At 24.9% G+C, this 20,627-nt stretch overlaps 5 protein-coding genes across 7 annotated transcripts; 2 read left to right on the top strand and 3 right to left on the bottom strand.

Moving 5' to 3' along the window:
* Positions 1-119: 119 nt before the first annotated feature.
* LOC117213613 (regulator of microtubule dynamics protein 1-like) lies at positions 120-2,674 on the bottom strand. Its single transcript, XM_033459106.1, has 6 exons — positions 2,275-2,674; positions 2,009-2,188; positions 1,713-1,895; positions 1,247-1,461; positions 945-1,183; positions 120-832 (listed from the first exon to the last, which is right to left on the bottom strand). The coding sequence occupies exons 2-6, from the start codon at positions 2,182-2,184 to the stop codon at positions 575-577; spliced, it is 1,071 nt and encodes a 356-aa protein (XP_033314997.1). The 5' UTR covers positions 2,185-2,188; positions 2,275-2,674; the 3' UTR covers positions 120-574.
* Positions 2,675-4,739: 2,065 nt separating this feature from the next.
* Positions 4,740-10,036, bottom strand: LOC117213607 (phospholipase DDHD1-like). 2 transcript variants are annotated; one of them, XM_033459098.1, is made up of 10 exons: positions 9,407-10,036; positions 8,390-8,704; positions 7,680-7,847; positions 7,461-7,589; positions 7,253-7,394; positions 7,049-7,155; positions 6,646-6,959; positions 6,241-6,526; positions 6,036-6,170; positions 4,740-5,939 (listed from the first exon to the last, which is right to left on the bottom strand). In XM_033459098.1, exons 1-10 carry the CDS (start codon positions 9,468-9,470, stop codon positions 5,794-5,796), a joined length of 1,806 nt encoding a protein of 601 aa, XP_033314989.1. In that variant the 5' UTR covers positions 9,471-10,036; the 3' UTR covers positions 4,740-5,793. The 2 variants fall into 2 exon arrangements, with proteins under 2 accessions (XP_033314989.1, XP_033314988.1); XM_033459097.1 differs by having other exon boundaries at positions 6,036-6,173.
* Positions 10,037-10,928: 892 nt separating this feature from the next.
* Positions 10,929-12,162, bottom strand: LOC117213616 (enhancer of rudimentary homolog). Of its 2 annotated transcripts, none has more exons than XM_033459110.1 (3): positions 11,928-12,162; positions 11,505-11,592; positions 10,929-11,374 (listed from the first exon to the last, which is right to left on the bottom strand). In XM_033459110.1, the coding sequence occupies exons 1-3, from the start codon at positions 11,928-11,930 to the stop codon at positions 11,154-11,156; spliced, it is 312 nt and encodes a 103-aa protein (XP_033315001.1). In that variant the 5' UTR covers positions 11,931-12,162; the 3' UTR covers positions 10,929-11,153. The 2 variants fall into 2 exon arrangements, with proteins under 2 accessions (XP_033315001.1, XP_033315000.1); XM_033459109.1 differs by lacking the exon at positions 11,928-12,162 and adding an exon at positions 11,708-11,825.
* A 614-nt stretch (positions 12,163-12,776) lies between these two features.
* LOC117213608 (glucose-6-phosphate isomerase) lies at positions 12,777-15,959 on the top strand. The gene is made up of 11 exons (XM_033459099.1): positions 12,777-13,007; positions 13,303-13,396; positions 13,565-13,756; positions 13,866-13,946; positions 14,027-14,242; positions 14,305-14,544; positions 14,660-14,840; positions 14,956-15,074; positions 15,160-15,388; positions 15,460-15,526; positions 15,600-15,959. The coding sequence occupies exons 1-11, from the start codon at positions 12,877-12,879 to the stop codon at positions 15,721-15,723; spliced, it is 1,674 nt and encodes a 557-aa protein (XP_033314990.1). The 5' UTR covers positions 12,777-12,876; the 3' UTR covers positions 15,724-15,959.
* A 423-nt stretch (positions 15,960-16,382) lies between these two features.
* On the top strand, positions 16,383-20,075 carry LOC117213609 (dolichol kinase). Its single transcript, XM_033459100.1, has 7 exons — positions 16,383-16,639; positions 16,990-17,243; positions 17,451-17,671; positions 17,741-17,929; positions 18,004-18,213; positions 18,302-18,629; positions 18,841-20,075. Exons 1-7 carry the CDS (start codon positions 16,560-16,562, stop codon positions 18,972-18,974), a joined length of 1,416 nt encoding a protein of 471 aa, XP_033314991.1. The 5' UTR covers positions 16,383-16,559; the 3' UTR covers positions 18,975-20,075.
* Positions 20,076-20,627: the final 552 nt, after the last annotated feature.

A 20,627-nucleotide genomic window follows, 5' to 3' on the forward strand; every position in this document is an offset into this window, starting at 1 on the left:
AAAGTGTATTTTAATTGTAATGCCAAAAGTAACTGGATTTATAAATATTTAGGGGACAAATCACTTGAAATTTACACTTTTTATAAGGTTTATAAAATTTAATTATACAAAAATGTTTGTATGACTTTTTATATTATAAATTTTACTTAGAAGATGTATGCAATGAATATCACTAATAATAAATTCTATAAATTCTTTTAAGAAAATAACTAAATCCAGGCGCTTCAATGTATATACCGTTTTCTATATATATAAAATATTATTTGCTAAATTGTACAACTAAAGTACATATTTCTAATTTACAAAACCTTGCACTAGTGATGTACATTTTTTATGCAGATCTTTACAAATTGCATTCTTTCATAAAATTTAAATTAACAGATTTACAATACATACTGCAATAGATAAAATATTTTGAAAATTGTTTAGTACCTATGTTTCATGTAATAATTGATTATAAATTGTTTGATGTTAACGTTTAGATTAAACTGTAATATAGTTGTTTTTATCTATATATGTATACGGAAATAGTATAACTATTGATAGGTGTGATGTACAAATACATTATTTTTCACTATGAACTATATCCTGAGTACTTGTCGAGAAGTTTACTTGCTTCTGTATGTACTTTTTCATCATCAGCTGATACAATTGGTTTTCCTAAAATTTCTTTTAACGAATCAATTGCACATGTATATTTCTTTAAAGCAATATAACATTTACTAATGTATAACTGAGTGTATGGATTTGTACTTCCAAGCCTTGCTGCAGTTTCAAAACAAATGAGTGTTTCTTCAATAGAAACATTTGGAATTTCAAATAATGTTGCTACCTGTAAAGAGTACAAGAAAATTTAAGCTTTTTAGTATTAAATTGTAATATTATATAAAAATAATATTTTGTATATATTAAAATTTTTTAGTAAATTAAATTAGAAGTTAAACCTTTTTCTCGATCCAACTTAGATTAGCAATTTCATATTTAAATCTTCCTAGAAGATAATGTAATTCAAAGTCATCTGGTTGCATTTCTAAAGCCAGTTCTACATATTTCTTAAAAACAATGCCATTCTTTATTTTGTCTGGCACTGATAAATAGTCTCCATGTAGTCCTATAAGGATAGCATACCACTTATACAGATCTGCTTTTCGATTTTCAATAATTCTCTCACACTGTTGAATACCTATTAAAAATATTATTTGTTTTCATTACATTATGCAAAAATAAACAAATATATTGTATTTACCTTCAAGAATGATTAACTTTCTAATATTCTTATCAATTTGTGCTTCTGCATAATGGTAGCTAGCTCTTGTGAATCTCCATACTACTTCTACATTGTCTGGGTGGGATCTCACTAATGTTTGCAATATATAGTAGGTCTTGACATCAAATTGATCATTTAGTTGTTCATCAATCTCCTTAAGTATTATATCCAGCTGGTTCAGTTCGTCTGAGATCCTATATTACTGAACATATAATCTCTTCCTTTTACACTTTTAAAATAACTTTACTCGCCAAAATGATCAAATTCTAATTTTCCAAATTAGTACAAGTAATCACATGCTTAAATCACGAATTAAATAGTATAATTTGAATATTCTTAAGATGTTTCTTCAGGAAGTGGATTCACATTTTTACTAGAATAAATTATAAATCCTCGTACGTGTTATTTATATAAGTTTAACATATATTTATATTACTTTACCAACCTTAAGTCACTATCGCTAACAATACTTTCACCATCGGAACAATCATAGAACTCATCATCTCCAATATCAGTTGTTGTTGAAAAAACATCAATATCTGTGTCATTATCTAAAGTATAGGTACTATCGTTAGAGTTAAATTTTCGTGAAATTTTTCTTTTCTTTTTCTGTTGTTTCAGTTGTAACCTTAAATGAAACAAAATAATAATATATGCCAAAATAGTTATAAATTTTATAGGATAATACATAAATTTAAGAAATATTTATGTAAATATTTCATATCAAAATAATATTATTACCTTAAAGCTTCTAATTCTGTTTGTAATTCATCAATTCTTTTATTGGCTGCATCTAAGTCAGAAATTGTTGTGCTATATTGTTGATTTGCCAAAATTTTACGGTAAATAAAAATACTAGCTGCACTTATAACACCAACGGTTACACCGATGGCAGCAGCAATTAAATTATTATGCATTATGCTGTAAATATAGTATATATTAATATGTTAAAAAATCTAATTCTATATTACTATTTTTTAGTAAGTAGCATAAACATAGTAAAATACCGTTATTTCTCTGGGTTTCTTACTATAAATTATACTCAAAATTATGTAAATTATCCACGACTATCATTCATTAATACACAATAACCATGTCCATAAAACAAACATTTTATTATCTCAATAAAAGAGAAACATATGTTCTTTCAAGTTACGCATATAAAACGTTTTTTCCTTTTTTCTATAAAATGTTGATCACGCATCACAGAAACCACCTTGTATGCCGGCAATTAAGAGTTTCTTCGGCAAACGAATACTTAATCCAATTTCCATTAAAAATCCGACTTTATTACTCAACCGTTTGTTAACGATATATAATGTTCTTTTTAAGTTCAAAGTACAAAATGATTTAAAACTCAAATTATAGAGTATGAACAACTACAATACGATTTGCTATACACGCATGCATGTATATACATGTATATACATACAATGCTTCTGCTATTTACATACATTCACGTGATTCTAAATCAATTCATCATATTTCACGAACATAAATTTCATGAAACATAACTATAACTTCAACTTTTTAATCGAGTAATTTTAAAATTAAGAGGAAAGAAAGAAATTCCATTATATCGTAAATTACAATATTTATATAATATGTATCCATACATGCAGTAGACACTTCTTTTTTATTATTAAATACATGTTCCTCCTTATATAATAAATAGATATATGTATTTCAATAAATTTAATATAAATAGATAATATTGTATATACAGATAATATTAATTACTATATTGCTATATATAAAAGTAATTACTATATTGCAAATATTTATGCATTTATGGAAAAATAAAATGTATAAAAGTATACAAAACGCGGAATTGTAAATGTCCATAATTTAATAGCTATACATACATATGTATATTTATACGTACGTACATATTTGAATATTTAATATAAAGTAATTTTGTATTCCATAAAAGAAATGTAATTTAATAACGATTACAAATTATAATCATTACATTATCATATTAAAAGGCAAACATACTTTTAATACTAATTTGCATGTTTTTTATATATTTATAGTTAGGATATGAAATTACAGAAAAAAGATAAGGAATAACTATAATTATGTATGTAATTTGAATTTATTTAAATAAATGACGTCAAAACTTTCATATTATTCCTCCTAATATTTTTTCAACATTATTTCATAAAAATATAGGGCTTTCTTTACAATAAGATAACAATAAGTAATGAAATAATTAAATGTAATTTTGCAACATTAATGAGATATTTTGTTATCTATGTTTCACCAAATTATTAATTTTTTTATCACTTAAAATGTAAACTGAATAAACTTAAGAAAAATCGTACAAAAGTAATTGTAAAATTGTAATATATCAGTTATGTATTATAACATCCACATTGATAATATAAAAATTGATATAGAACAAGGGAATCATATATACTCTTATTTTTATAACATAACTATACCATATATTTAGATATGTAGGAATAAATGAAATCCTCTTCTTCATTCTAAGAAAAAATATGTTTATTAACATATAAATGTATTTATATATTTATATATATTTTTAATGGATAAATATTTAAAATTAAATAAAATTTAATTATACCTAGCAACTTTGGCATCGCATATTTATGTATATATATATCGTATATACACATGTACATATGTATGTGTCGGTGTGTGTATGTATCATACTATTAAATATTTTATTAAAATGTTAAATTTTAAATGTTTCCAATAAAAGACTGTATATGTTTTATTACTGATATTATAATTTTAATTTATTTATTTCATTTAACATTTGCACTATGATTTGGAGGCTTTTTCCTACATGCCTATTATGTACTCTAATTTTTAAAATTTGATATGATATTTATCTTTGGAATAGTTAATATTATTGTCATGCTACCAAATTGTGTATTATAGACAAAGCTCCTTAAAAATTTATTGTTACATAATAGTCATTAAAAAGTGCACCATTATTAAATTTTCTAAAAACTGATAAGTATATAATATTACAATATGAACACATTTACATAATACGTGAATATTACTTATGATTACAATAATATTATATGATTATAATATCAGAAAAATATGTCAACAAAATTTAAATACATTGATAAAATAAATTTTGTTCTTTGTTCACATATGGTTTAAATTTTTAATATATGATAAAAGAAATATATATATCAACACTTGTCACTAATGTTTCATATTTCAAATATATGTAATTTTTTACATAAAGAATTTGTAATAAAGTTATTTTTCCACTTATAGCATAAATGATATAATATAAATAGAATTAATATTTAATATCAAATTATCTATAAAATTTTGATAAATGAATCTAATACATGTAATGAAATAGAAAAAAGACTATACAATGGAAATAGCATTAACAAAGTATAGTCTTTCTAACGTATTACGAAAAATTTTGTTATTTTAACGGGAAATTCGATCATCTAATAAGTATTGAAAGATAATAATAAATTATTATCCTTTTTTATTCCAAGCAACGAAGATAACATATTGATATCATTTATTTGTTTTATGGATCGACCTTGGTTGATACAATTAATCAAATATTTTTTGTCTTATTTTAAGTAAACTTTCGGTACATAGGACGAGTTTCATTTTTTATAGCAAAATAAAAGATTACTATAACAAAGAAATAAAATATTTAACGCATATTGGTCTCAATCAATAATTTTAAATAAGTCAAAATAACTAATTAAAATTTGATTAAATACATTTCTGTCTTTCTTTACCTAACATGTAAATAATATATAATACGTAACATATTAATAAACAATATAAAATATACAAAACTATGTACACATGTAACAGAAAGTAGAATTACAATTTCGTATTGATATTAGTTTGTGAAGATATATAAAAAAAATGTTATATTATTGAATGCAAAAGGATTTTTCAAACTCTTATAATATAGATTTATGATCTTAGATTATTATGATAGTTAATTATGACGTTTTAGCGTTGCTTAAAGTACAATTTTAATGCTATTTTAAGATCTAAAATATAACTTCTCTACCTAAAAAATAAATATAACTAATAATTTTTCAGTTAACCTGTATAATACAAATTTTTGAAAGATATACTATTCAATAATATGTTATAGTAATTTAAATAAATATTTTACATAAACTATATTTGCATATTCAACATAGATTATAAAATATATCTTTTTAATGATGAAGAATTTACTAATTAGATGAAATTATTTAAACAATCGTTCAGTTAACTACGTTAATATACTGCATGTAAATGAGGTACCTTATAGAATACGTAAAATCTCGTTTCAATTTTTTAATTGTGAAACTCGACCACATTAACCTTAAATTATGCGAAAGATATAAAACGATTACATAGAATCTATAATATTATTGTATCGTTTTTTTCATTATCACAGATTGTTTTGGTGGTAGGCCTACTCCCAATCTTAAGTTTTAAAGGCCTACAATGGACTAGTAAATTTTAACAGAATCTGACTGATTTCATTCTACACATACAAACCAACATCATGTTTCTAATGTTGGAAAAAGTCTTGTTAGCACAAAATAAGCTACATCGTAGTTACTCCAATATGTTGTATGTGCTGCTAATGTGTAAAAATAATTCCTCCCTAAACTTGCTCGAAGTACATAATCCAATCGTTCTGTTAATTCTAACAAAAAGAGTAAAAAGATATTGAATTATATACCTTTTATTGAATAACTTTTATCATTATCAGATTAATTAAAAATTAATGTAATATTTTTACCTTGACCTGGTTGGATAGGTGCAGAAACATCTTTTTTAACATTCCAACCAGCACGGACTAAGCCCCAAAGACTCCAACCTTTGTCTGGTGCACGATTAGACATATCTACTGAATTTTCTTCTTTTTCATCATTATCTGCTATTAAATATTTTAAATTGAAAATAAATAGAATAATTTGAAAATAAATAGAAACTATCTGATATACCTATAAGAGAACAATTTTGGTCAGCGTTACTCATTGTTGGTGGTGACTGCTCTGTTTGTTGACCATCAACTCCTCCATATGGCGGAATTAGAACAGGTTCAATTTTGCTATATCCCCTTTCTAAAAGTGGCTCCATTCTATAAGCTACAGGATCAGACCAGTGAAATATATTGTAAAATCTTTTGCATAAACCTTGAGGCATCACATCTGTTTTGTTGGATGGAGAGGGTGTACGTAATACAAGAAATACTGATAATGGGGAACCCAAACAAAATAAATTTTCAATCTGGAATTATGAAAATATTTAAATTAAAATTATTTAATATTATACTATATTGAATTATTCTTACTGTATATAAATATCTTATATTGTATAAATAATATACAATTAGTAATAACACCTACGGGGAATTGTAATCGTTGTTTTAAAACTTCTTGCGTTTCTGGAGATGGAGGTCTTGTATCTGGAGCCATCCAGCCTGTGACAATGTCATAAACAATTACACATCCTAAAGAATGTGCTAAAATTGAAACTTTCCCTTTCCAACCAGGATGACGACTAGTAAACATAAAGTATAATCTATTTAATTCTTTTTGTAATCCAGCTCTTACTTCCCCTCCATAAAGAGGACTTGTGTAGTAGAGAATATCCATTGCTGATGTATTTAATAAGTGCCGTATGCTTACCACACTAAAGGGGGTGATAGCCTCTACTATACCTAAAATAATTTTCATTAAATACAAGATGCTATTAAAAAAATGTAAAAATCTAAATATTAATTAGAGAAATTGTACATCAGATTTTTACCTCCATCAAGCTTTAACGATGAACGCCATTCCACAGGGAAAAATTCTATTCTATAGTTAGAGTTAGGAAAATATTTTTGTTTCAACCAATCTACACAGTCTCTAAACCTAGTTAAATATTAAATACAATAGATTAATTTCTTAAAACTTTTATATATCAATTGCATATAGTATATTATAATCATTAATTATATTTTCTACATACAATGTTGTATTACGAATAATTTTTCCAGTATCTCCTTTTTGACCAATTCCATGAACTACAAAAATTATATGATCAATATCATGAGGTTTATCTTCCTTTACAGCTGCGATTTTATATCCTCTTCTTAGTTGATAACCTGTTGCTATAAAAACCATTATAAGTAATGCATAAATGTTTAATAATAATTATATATTTTTAAAATACTTACTTTTTGCAAAACCTAATTTTGATGTAACACTACGCATTAATTTTTTATGCCTATATTCGCTATATAATACTACATCATTTATACTATGCCAGTCAACATGAAATTCAGAAAAATGTTCCGTGTGTAATACTAGAAATACAAAAATTTAATTCCTTATTATATTACATTGTATATATACTATTACAAAAAGTAATATATAATTAAAAGCAAAATTCATACCTTCGTAAGAGTGAGAAGGTGTATCATATGTTGAAGTGGATTGACCAGAATTTTGCTTTTGAAAAAGATTAAGATGAACTTCTTCTATAATTTTAGCTTGTTCTGCCTCTAAAGGTAACCAACTACCATCATAATACCAAGTCCCTCTCATAATTTCCCATTCTTCACCTTCAAATAAAATTAAAACTGATGATTACATTTATTTAAACAAAACCATATACATACAATATATGTGTAGCTATTTAATTAATTAAAAATTTAATGAATTATCTTTTTAATTATTTAATGAAATATTTTTAATTTAAAAGTGAAAAAATCATAAAAATATTTTTGTGCATAAAACTTTCTCTATCTGAAATATACATAGAAATTGAAAAAAAATTACAATACAATATACATATAACACTCAACCTATACTCTGATTACATTAATCATGGTTAAATGAAACTAATTATAATAGATTTAAGATAACAAATTGTTTGATTTTTATGGTAGACATAATAATTAGTACTCATAAAAAACATGAACGTTATTACTCAAATTAAATTAAAATATTATATACAATGAAGAAATTTGTATTTTACTTAGAATGTGAAATGTAATATGAAATAATTAAATATAAGCTTGAATTATTTTAGTTACTTTATATTTTGTTAAATTATATTAAAAAAATAATGATATATGAGATTGAAGCTAAATAAAACATATACCTGTACAATATATTGAAACACATTTCATTTTATCTAGTTCCACATCATACATTCCTCCTCTAACTACAATTTTTTCAACAGCAGGTGGATTGTTGGTTATATTATTACTTTTACTAAGGAAATTTTGATAATTTTGCCAAGCATATTCAATTCTTAAGCTATCATATCCACAGAATTCTACCCATCTTTTATCTACACCATCTCTATAAAACCATCGTATTTGTTCTGCAGTTAAAGGTTCTGCATATGTTAATTCATTTATTATATTTTGTGAGTTATCCTTTGAATTTAATTCTCTGGTAGTTTCTGGAATTTCTTTAAACATAAAAATTTGGAATTAGAATAAAATAAATTTAACATGGTACATATAATTTTTGTTATTTAATAAAATATAAAACTTACTAAAAACTTTGGTTAAAAAGATATAATGTTATAGTTTTTAATCTTTCAGTTTATTATTTACAAACAATGTCAAATTATATAACATGCAATAACAAAAAATGTAAAATAAGAGATTCACACACAGTCATTATTAGTATATTTTGATTTAATAAGTTGTAATACATGAGAAGTATATATGTTTAAATTATATGTATTACAAAGCTATAAATTGAACACCATCGAGTAAGATTTCAAATATATATATATTTCATTAATTGTTTATAAAATTGATAAATTATTGTTAAATTTCTATAGGTTTCATTAAAGTATATTAAAATGAGTTTCAGGTTTATTAGATATGATAAACATTTAGAAAGTTTTTTTTTATCAGATATTATAGATATTACAATTTGCAGTAACTTTGCATAATTTTCAAATTCTTCTTTATATCGACTGCGCGTATCGAGTACATATGTAGATACTTATACGTATTATAGATATTCTGAGTATACGAATTGCTCCTTATTGACGACAGATGCACTAAATAATAGATTCTTTTAATAGTTCGCCAAATTTGTATAATGAATAACGTTTAAGTTATTTGCAAAGACAATCTTAAATAATTGATAACTTTACCTTCGCAATTTTGAGATTCCAGAGGTGTTTCACTAAAAGGATCAATTTCAATCTTGTCAGACATCCTGTCACTTATGTAATAATCACAGGATATTTTCTAAATCATCTGATTAAAAAATTTTGCAATATTTTATGTCATATCAATTTTTTTGTAACATTTGACACGTACAAAGAGCAACAATCTTTATCAAAATTAACGTTAGACACTACTGAACACTTGTCATTGATAAAACTTTAATTATAACACAAAATCCACAGTCTGTCAGTAGAAAATATTATAAATTGTTTTATTAGTATTTATAAAGGATAATTCCTATGACGGTATCGTTGATTAAAATATAAAGGTGTCTCGTTCACGAGCAAATGCAACGTTGAGAGCTGATTGATGAACTGGCAATCGTTCTCTACAGTAGTTGGACGTTATCTCAAAACTGATTTTTAGGACTTGGGTCTCAACAAACAAACTTATTCACGTTTTGTTATCTTATATAACTCCAATTTCGTATTTCGTCAAAACCACTGCATTTAATGGTAGACAGCTGATGTATAAACGCAATGCGTAAAACAGTATGCGATATGTACAATTCATACGTACTTTTATATTACTATGTACCATTCTATATGTATATAGAGATATATAGTTATATATATATATAGATGTATGCATAAGCGCATATATTTACGAGTGATTGGATACAATGTGCTTATTGCTAATGCATATGAATCATGTAAAAAATAAAAAATAAACTGAAACGTATTACTGTATACGTACAACTTGTTTGTAAAATTTACATTTATATATAAGTCTAATATTTATTAAATACAATATAATATATCTTGTAAAAATTGCATATTTTTCATTTTTGATATTTAATTATTACATTTAATGTAATGTTATATTGAACTTAATTCGAATACGCACTATCATTTGCCTTAATTTTTATAACAAAATGATAATTTCATCTTGTACAAACCAGATTCTTTTACAGATTTATTCATGCGCAAATTGCAAACGTACATAATGAAAAATATGCATATAAAATGTTAGTTTTTCCAATTGTCTCTTATGTATTATGCAAAAGAATTATTGGTTATTTTATATACAATGTGTTATCTCATCATTCACTCTCATTGGTACCAGGTAAATAACTATTGATTTTTTAGATAAATTTTTAAATAGAATTAGATAATATTAAATACATCTTTTGTGTAACATACATATAAATATAATTTTTAAAAAATTTGATTTATTCTATTAATGATACTTTCACATTACCTACATACATATATTCTATTATTCTATTTTGTAAAAGTTAAATGAATAATAAATGTTGAATATTTATAATTTCATGTATTTATGTAAGAATTAATAAACATTTTTTCGAACGATTTATTACTACTTAAAAAATAATATAAATTCATTTTATAAATAAAATAATAGAATTTCTTTAATATTAAGAGAAATATATATTTCATTGAACTAATACATATATTCACATTCATTTAAAAATAATACAAGTTTAAAAAAACCACATAACTATTTTATTATAAACACATATATATGTGAAATAAGAAATCATATTATCCCTAAAAATAATATTAAGGAGATTATTCTATAGTATATGAATATACAATAGTACAGTTTTTCTGTACGTTATATATTTATTATTACAAACTTTAATATAGATCTTTACCTAAACGTCATTTTTATTATACACAAAATTATAGATGTACATTTATTTATTAATTATTTCCCATGTCCTGCAGCTCGACGTAGTAAAACATATATCTTTTCTTTAATCCAATCCTTATTGTATGGGGCGTATGTGTTTGTGGATTTTTGATAAACAAGACATGATAAATCTGTAAGTTGATCAACAAAATCAAATAATTGACTGATATCGTATGTTATTGTTGGCGTATTTGGATTTCGCCTTTTTAAATGTTCTTCATAAATCTTGCATACACCTGTATTAAAAAAATCAAGCTTATTTTCCTATATTTATATCATATATATATGTATTTGATACATGATTAAATATTCTGTGATTCAATTAAAAAATTACTAAGTTCCAACCACAATATAGAATATCCTTACCTTCCATACATTCATTAACACTTTCGTAATCAGAGTATGTTCTTGTTTCAGGTCTATTACCTGGTTGTACAAGCAATATTGTGTGAGACTATAACAGACAAAAACAAATATTGCAATTTAGTTATTTTAATGTATACACTGTACGAAATAATTTTTCATTTTTAAATACTTATTGGTTATATTTCAAAAGAGTAAATATTTACATTCTTCGTGTCCCAGTGTAAAAAGACATAGATACACATATGTATTTTAACATAAAGATATTATGATATCTAAAATTGGCTATAAACTGTGTAATAATTTTAACTTGGTTAAAACATATGTATATTTATAACTATGAACGTGAAAAGAAATTTAAGTTTCAAATAAACAAATATCAAAAGTTTGACATAACTTAAAATAGTCAAAACAAAAGTCGATTACCATTTTTGATCTTGAATTAAGAACAACTCAGTTATATGATTTTAACGGCGTTTAACTTTTCCCCAATTTTTATTACTTTTGCCACAATAATTCCACGCAATAAAAAAAATAAAACGTCGAAATCCCTTCAGAAAGCAACCTCAAAATTTCGACTCTAGAGTTTTCGATGATAACACTTGATTCACTTGGAACTTGGAATTTGGAACATACATCAGTTCAATGGGAACATATCGTATTGTTCCTTCGTTTCTTGTATATCTCGTGGTTCAATTTACGTTCCACATGTTTAACATTCATGTTATGTTTAAATATAAATTTTGAAATTAACGTCGAGTTTTTAAAGAAATGTGAAATTCCTAAAAACGAATGAAAAATTATAAGACTATATGATTAAACTTAATGATTTAGTAGTTAAATATATTAAATATATTTGATTACGATAAATAAATTATGTTAGGAGTATTGAATGCAAAACTACCTGTTATATTAAGGAAATGTATATTATTCAATTTATTCAGCAAAGTTTTATTGTTCCTTATTCCATTTTTATATATATTATTAATTAAAAATATTAAGAAAATTTTATGAAAATCTATACTATAAAAATCCTTTATTTCTTTAACATTATCAAACTCATTTTAAATCATATTAAATTTATTGTATATTAAATAGTATTTAATGAATATTTGTTGAAAATTTGCGTGTATTTGTAAAATTAAAATATTAAGATTTATATTTATATATAATGCAATTATAGTATGATAGTTTTTTGAAAGATATTCTTCAAACACCGTTTTTATGAGAGATTACGTTGAGAAGCAGCTTGAACATACAAGAAATGTGGCACATCTTGAATTAACTTTATACGTGAGTAGTCGACGTCGACATAGAGCCACAGAGCACGAGTTTGGATTTCACACTGTCAGCGCGGTTTTCTTAAATTAAGAAAATGAAACCGAAACCAGAATTGACTACCGAAGCGGCATGGACTAAGTTGCAACAGTATTTTGATATTAATGGTTCAAAAATTAAAATATATGATCTTTTTCAACAAAATCCTAAACGCTTCGAAAACTTTAGGTGAGTTTTATCAATCCTTGACATATGACCTTGAGATGACCCGAAGGTTGTTTGCTCTAATAAAATGAGATTATTGTAAAAATCTTCGTCTGAATTGTTTATGAGATTAAAATGAAAAAAAGCATTTCTATTTTACGTATTATTTTATATAGTTATGATTTTTTTCTTGAAATATTTCTTTCGCTCAATTTTATATACAATAACGGAATACCTTTCACATTAAAATATTATGGAAAATAATTGTAATATGATTTTATATAAAGATCATTTTAACGATATTTAATTTATTAATTAGTCTAGAAATTCCTACTCCTGAAGATGGGCCAATTTTACTTGATTATTCTAAGAATCGGCTTACTGAAGAAGCATTGCAACTTTTATTGGAATTAGTATGTATTGTAATATTGTACAAGTATTAAACTTATATTGCATTAATTATAATAAGAAGAAATTTATATTTAAATATATTTAATATTTATATTTATATTTAAATATATTTAAATGCTATGTAATAATTTATTACATTCGCAATTATAATATATTTTGTAAATTTTAAGGCACGAACACGTGAAATAGAAGCCGCAAGAGATGCCATGTTTAATGGAAAGAAAATTAATTTCACAGAGAATAGAGCAGTTTTACATATTGCTTTGCGCAATAGACTTAACAAACCAATATTAGTTGATAATAAAGATGTAATGCCAGAAGTGAATGCTGTATTAAATCACATGAAACAATTTACTAATGAGGTAAAATTTATTTATATATATATATATGTATAAGACAGTTTTATATTTTATTTTTAACTTTTGGAAGTAATAACTTTGTATATAATATTTATATTTTTATATTATATAGATTCTTTCAAAACAATGGAAAGGTTTTACTGGTAAACCAATTGAAGATGTTGTTAATATTGGAATTGGTGGTTCAGATTTGGTATGTTATATAAATTGTGATCATAAGATATATAAATTGATTCCTCTTTTATTCATGTAGCTATATATTTATATATATAGGGTCCTTTAATGGTAACTGAAGCATTAAAGGCATTTCATGTTGGACCACGAGTTCATTTTGTTAGTAACATAGATGGAACCCATATTGCTGAAACTTTGAAAAAGTTGAATCCAGAAACAACTCTTTTTATAATAGCATCGAAAACATTTACTACTCAAGAGACAATTACAAATGCCACTTCTGCTAAAATATGGCTTCTGGATGCTTTAAAAGATGTGAGTAATGAAATAATGATCTTAAATTTAGTGGTATATAAAATATACTTATTTTTATATAGCCTGCAGCAGTTGCACGTCATTTTGTTGCATTGTCTACTAATAATCAAAAAGTGAAAGAATTTGGTATTGATGAAAAAAATATGTTTGGATTTTGGGACTGGGTTGGAGGACGTTATTCATTATGGTCAGCTATTGGTTTATCAATTTGTTTGTCTATTGGATTTGAAAATTTTGAAAAATTATTGAGCGGTGCATACTTTATGGATCAACATTTCTGTAGTGCTCCATTGGAGAAAAATGCAAGTATATTCTTAATCTTTGTTTGTAATATTATAATTATATCTTTTTAATATTTTGAGAAAAATATTGAATCATCGAATTTTGTTGTGTATTTAATAAAACATTACTTTATAGGCACCAGTTATATTAGCTCTTCTTGGAGTATGGTACCATAATTTTTACAAAGCTGAAACACATGCATTATTACCATATGATCAGTACTTACATAGGTTTGCTGCTTATTTTCAACAAGGAGATATGGAAAGTAATGGAAAATATGTTACTCGTGCAGGGAAAATTGTAAATTACAGTACTGGTAAATATTTTATATATTTTATATGTCTAGAAAAAAATACAATTTTTTAATTTTTCTATTTAAGTATTATAAGTGTTTTATTCAGTTAATGTGAGAAAAAAATTAAATATTTAAGGACCAATTGTATGGGGAGAACCAGGTACTAATGGACAACATGCATTTTACCAGTTACTACATCAGGGTACTAGACTTGTCCCCGCTGATTTTTTAATTCCAATACAGTCACATAATAAGGTACTATTATAATTAATAGTTGGAAACTATCATTCGAAAAGAAAGTTTTAATATAATAGCAGGTAATAAGACATTCTTATTTTAGGTTCAAGGAAATCTCCATCATAAAATATTGCTTGCAAATTGTTTTGCACAAACTGAAGCTTTGATGAAAGGAAAAAATGAGAATGAAGCACGAACTGAATTGCAAAAAGCAGGAATGAATCCTGAGCAAATAAATCTATTATTACCACATAAGATGTTTGAGGGAAATAGACCAACCAATACTATTCTTCTTAAGAAAATAACGCCTTTTATTCTTGGAGCTTTGATTGGTAAATTTAATGCATATATTAATACATCATTTAAATGTATCATTCAGTTTAATCGTAATTTATGTTTAAAGCAATGTACGAGCATAAAATCTTCGTGCAAGGGATTATTTGGGATATCAATTCCTTTGATCAATGGGGGTACGTAATAACTTCATCATTGAATACTTGAAAACTTCGAAATATGTAAAAATATATAATTTTATTTTAATAGTGTTGAATTAGGGAAGCAGTTGGCAAAGGTAATTGAACCTGAATTAGAAAGTACTCAAGCAGTTACAAATCATGATTCATCAACAAACGGATTGATCGCATTTGCTAAAAATCATAGCTCGTAAAAAGTTCCTCAAATGATATAAAATAAATAATTGAGGTACGATAAAGTAGTAATTGTCAATTGTTACAATCAAACTCTTGTTAAAGTATATACAAGTTGTTATAGAAATATAATTTTTTAATGTTCTTTTACTGTTTCTTATCACAAATTGTAGTATCAAGAAATTTTTAATCATATCAATACACTTATTAAATCACTGTAAGTGAAAGATATAAGATGACATTGCAAATTGTTAAATGATGAAAAAATTATTTATCGAAATAATAATCTGTTGTTTTATTTTTGTGACATTATTCTATAATTTTTATAAATATGTATTTAATAAATAATATAATCATATTTTTCTGTTTCTTTTTTTATTATTACCTTGGTTTCTATGTTATTAACAAATATGTTCATTATCCAACATTATCCAAATTCAATATCCAATATTAAATATCTAATTATAACTTTGTTTTAAACGTATATTATATGTCGTCCTAATAACAATATGTGAGAAAAATTTTAATACAAAAATATTACAAATAAAGGCAAAAAATATAAAAAATTATAAAATAAAGCTTTAAAATTTATAATAAAGCGAATCTATATTTTAAGATATTTCGTCATTTGCTTATTATTATATTTTATTATGTACATATGTATATATGTTGTACTGCGTATTTTACTATACATGCATACAATACGCAATATACGGCGGAAAAAGTGTTTCATCTTTCCAAACGATATCACACCATTTACCCATTCACACTTCATACTCACGTTTTCCGTTTTAGAAGATCGGGGGTGTGGTTATTGATGGTGTAGAACGCGTTTTTTTTAGGTACCTTATTAATAATGGAATTTCTTTTAAACAAATACAGACACTTAGAAGAAAGGATATTGCAAAGTTTGAAAGATAATGGCATAAAACATCGGTATGTTTATTATTCAGTGTATGAATGTAAAGATCAACGTGACTTAACCTAGAAATCTGTTTAAGAATATTAACTATTTAATATGTTTAAATTTTGTATTTACATCATTAAAAATTATGTAATGTTAAATTTTATTCAATATATTGTAATATTTTGTATGTATAAATAATGTATATATAAATATTTTAAAATATTCAATTATGTATTATAAATTATTAGTATGTTTGATCTATTTTATGCTACTTATTTATAACTATAATGATACCATTATTATAATAAAAGTGTTTTTATAATGATTTATCTTCAGCTAAGTCCCATATAAAAATATTAACATTAAGAAATATTTTCAGTATAAAAGCTGACAGTGGACTATGGCTTGGAACATTAGTAGGTTTAAGTGCAGTTTTAACTCTATTAAGGGAAGGTGCTAGTTACTCTGAAATCTGCCTCATTGTGGGTCTCACAGGAATTGGTCTTGTTATTAGTTCCATATGTTTATATTTGAAATTGTCAACTGAGAAAGTGACAGTTAAAGATTTTCAAGCTATATATTTTTTACCAGCTATAATAACATCCTTATTATACCTCCTTGTAGTAAATAAAGGTATATCAATTTATAAATATAGTTTTATATTGTTAATAATATCCTTTATTATTTTATGAATTAATTAAAGTTAAATTATATTAAGTTTTGTCTTATAATATGATTTGTTTAAATCAACTTTTTTATGTAAATATTAATTATCTATTTTATAAAATCATATTATTTTAGTTAAAGCAAATTATTTTATTTCTTGATAAATAAGAACAGGATTACTGGTGAGTGTCACATGGGGCTTAAGTATCGGAAGTTTAGGAACATGGGGTATTCTTCAATTGATGTCTACATTTCCTTGTTGTTTCACAATTGGAGAAGCAACAGCAGTTATGCATGGATGTATTTTGTTTCTAATGTCTGTAGTAACAAACTTGCCACTAAGATATCATTTACCACCAATCCATGATGACGATATTGCAACAGTTATTTTACAGGTATTCTAAAGGAAATCTTCTACAAATAATAAATTTGATGTGATCAATAATTGAAAATTATAATTTCAGGTTGCAATGTTATATGTGATATCAGTGTGTTTAATATCTAGTTATTTTCCAATGTTTCGCTTAGCCAGAAATTTTTATTTAATGACAATCACACTTTTATTGATTGTAGTCTTACCATTAATGTATATTTTATTGGATCAAAATCCTGTAATCTGGACGTTTTACTTTGTTTGCAATAAAACAAATAAGGTGCGCATAACAATAATTTTGCAGTATTTCTTATATAAGTATCAAATTATTTTTAACAGTTACAAATATTACAGATCATGTTAATTGGATACTGGGCTTTATGTTTAGTACTAGGTGTAATAGTTGTCACCTACCAGGTATTATTAAATCTCCAAGCAACATCTTCAACTCGAAAAATGTTTCACTTATTGGCTGTACTTGTGTATATACCTGGTTTAATATATGAACGCATATTGTTGTATCTAGCTAGTGGTGTAATAATGGGACTGTTTGTATTTCTTGAGGTATATCAAGTTTAAGAAACTAAGTTTTCTTGAATTTTATATTTACGATATTTTTAAGTTTTCTATTGATAATTTCTTACTTTTTTAGTTGATGAGGTACTTACAAATATCGCCTCTTGGAGAATTATTACAGCAGGGATTTTCTGTGTTTGCTGATGAGAAAGATAATTTGATTTCTTTAACACCTCTCTATTTGCTCTGTGGTTTGTCTTTCCCACTTTGGATGCCTACCAACAATCTTTCATTATTAGCTTTGCTTAGTGGTATCTTAACAGTTGGTGTGGGTGATACTGCTGCTAGTTTTGTTGGTAGTAGATGGGGTTTTCATAAATGGACCAATTCAGATAAGTCTGTTGAAGGAACTATTGCTTGTATTTTTAGCCAAATCGGATTAATATGTCTTTTAGCATTTATGGGTATGTATTATTTAAAGTTTTTCCCTTAAATTTTTATGAATTAAATTTATGTATATTGTAAATATATATAAATTTAAATATATTTAATATATTTAATAATATCCTTGTGGAAGTCTGATAAAATACTGATTAAAATAACTAATTATTAAAATTGTTATTTTTAAAAAATATATACTGGTACACCACAAAATTAATGTATGTTTTTTAATAGGCTACGTAGATAATGGTTGGTTATTTTTACAAAGCTTATTATCGAGTATCGTGTTGTCATTTATTGAAGCACAAACAAATCAAGTTGACAATCTGGCATTACCATTGTTCATGTACATGTGTCTAATGGTCTAAGCAAACAATAGGTAACAGTAACTGTTTTAAAACAAATTTGAACATATTTGATTGTTCAATGTAGTGTGGACCAAAGGTGTAGTGTTTCCTTAATTCATTTCTTTCTTTGTGTCATTATATTTGAAGATACGTATATATTTCCTTGTATATAACATCCTTTTTCACACTAACTTGTTTTGTTACGAGTAATACTTAAAATTAGTTACTAGTCAAAATTTTTTTTTGCACTATATGCTGTTTCATTATTATATAGCTCTATAGTTTTATATCATTTAAAAATGTATGCATTATTGGAAATATTTATTTTGTAATTTATATTTCAAGTGAATAACGGAAAAATCTTACTCATGTATATTACTGTTGAAAGTTATGTTAAATAATATTTATATAAAATTGTTCATATTTGTATATAAATATTATATTAAATGTGTATATGAATTTGTTTGAAACACAAAATAGCACATGAAACATTAGCTACTTTATCCTTGATATTGCATTTAATCATCTGATTTGTTTAAAAAAGATGAATGGAATGCTTGTACTGTTACGACGACTCACATAATTTGGTATTCCGTAACGCATAATTTATTCATTCCTACCGATGCATTTTTGTATTTCACTCGAAAGAGTTTGTAAACAAAATCTAATAATAAAATATTTTTATAGTTGTATGTATGTGTATTATTGATATTTTATTGTTTAGTAATTGCAGGAAAGAATAAACAAAAAAAGAAAAAATAAATGTTTATTGTAAGGTGGAATAACTTTTTTTGCGTTAATCTTGCAGTAATCTGAAAGTGTAATTAATTCGTATTATACTAGTATATCGTATTCTTTCTTAATGTCAAATTTTCCTGGTATATATAGCTAATAATATAGCTACCATAAAAAAGGTCTGAAAAAGATCATTAAAATTATCTCGTTTCATTGTTTTATTGACCACACAGCCTTAAAATCTGACCGTACACATGTCATCATACGCCATGTCTATACGCGTACATGATATGCGGAATGTTCGAAAAGCACCGATTTCTTGTCAAGGCTTATCATTAATTGCGAACTCTGTATTAAATATAACTCTATTATACCGCAGGTTTTATTCGTGAAGAAAAGTATTAATAACATTATATATTAAAAGTGTCTAGATTTCTTTCTTATTTTTTTTTCTAAATCGTTTGACGTGTCTTGTCACGTTATCGCATATTAATTTCTGTGTAGAAATCGTTTGTTTACAAGACGAGTCGAATAATAAACTAAAATTATAAATACATCTAAATTAATATTTGATTAAAAATATTGATATAGTAAAAATACATGTATGCGAAAATATTACAATCGTATAAATTGTAGATCTATAATTTTAAGTTTATGTAAACTGATATGTGCAGTGGTATAGTTTCTCTGTTAACATTTTTCTTCACGAATTATTTTTTATACCATCTTTTTAAACAACTTTTTTTTAAATATTAGTGGTTATGTCGTATTAATTTATTAAAGTTTATTGGTATTTATATGTGTATATATTTATGAATGGTTTATAAGTGCCATTAGTTTTTGTAAATATTAAATGTGCGGTTAGATATTTTTATTTCAAGAAGTACAGTTTATTTATAACTGCCGATTGATTGCATCATTTAAAACACAACATTAAAA

The sequence above is a fragment of the Bombus bifarius genome, unplaced genomic scaffold (genome assembly GCF_011952205.1).
Source record: "Bombus bifarius isolate JDL3187 unplaced genomic scaffold, Bbif_JDL3187 scf7180000009125, whole genome shotgun sequence".
NCBI classification, from domain to species: domain Eukaryota; kingdom Metazoa; phylum Arthropoda; class Insecta; order Hymenoptera; family Apidae; genus Bombus; species Bombus bifarius.

Coding starts and splice junctions, on each gene's coding strand:
- LOC117213613 (XM_033459106.1), bottom strand. CDS start 2,184: ATGCATAATAATTTAATTGCTGCTGCCATCGGTGTAACCGTTGGTGTT. Junction 1,896..2,008: donor ACAGAATTAGAAGCTTTAAG/GTAATAATATTA, acceptor GTTTCATTTAAG/GTTACAACTGAAACAACAGA. Junction 1,184..1,246: donor AAAGTTAATCATTCTTGAAG/GTAAATACAATA, acceptor TATTTTTAATAG/GTATTCAACAGTGTGAGAGA.
- LOC117213607 (XM_033459097.1), bottom strand. CDS start 9,470: ATGTCTGACAAGATTGAAATTGATCCTTTTAGTGAAACACCTCTGGAA. Junction 8,705..9,406: donor GGAATCTCAAAATTGCGAAG/GTAAAGTTATCA, acceptor TTATGTTTAAAG/AAATTCCAGAAACTACCAGA. Junction 6,960..7,048: donor ATCGTTAAAGCTTGATGGAG/GTAAAAATCTGA, acceptor AAATTATTTTAG/GTATAGTAGAGGCTATCACC.
- LOC117213616 (XM_033459109.1), bottom strand. CDS start 11,746: ATGTGTATCTATGTCTTTTTACACTGGGACACGAAGAAT. Junction 11,593..11,707: donor TACACTGGGACACGAAGAAT/GTAAATATTTAC, acceptor TGTCTGTTATAG/TCTCACACAATATTGCTTGT. Junction 11,375..11,504: donor TGTTAATGAATGTATGGAAG/GTAAGGATATTC, acceptor TTTTTAATACAG/GTGTATGCAAGATTTATGAA.
- LOC117213608 (XM_033459099.1), top strand. CDS start 12,877: ATGAAACCGAAACCAGAATTGACTACCGAAGCGGCATGGACTAAGTTG. Junction 13,008..13,302: donor AAACGCTTCGAAAACTTTAG/GTGAGTTTTATC, acceptor TTTATTAATTAG/TCTAGAAATTCCTACTCCTG. Junction 14,243..14,304: donor TTCTGGATGCTTTAAAAGAT/GTGAGTAATGAA, acceptor ATTTTTATATAG/CCTGCAGCAGTTGCACGTCA.
- LOC117213609 (XM_033459100.1), top strand. CDS start 16,560: ATGGAATTTCTTTTAAACAAATACAGACACTTAGAAGAAAGGATATTG. Junction 16,640..16,989: donor GATAATGGCATAAAACATCG/GTATGTTTATTA, acceptor AAATATTTTCAG/TATAAAAGCTGACAGTGGAC. Junction 18,630..18,840: donor ATGTCTTTTAGCATTTATGG/GTATGTATTATT, acceptor GTTTTTTAATAG/GCTACGTAGATAATGGTTGG.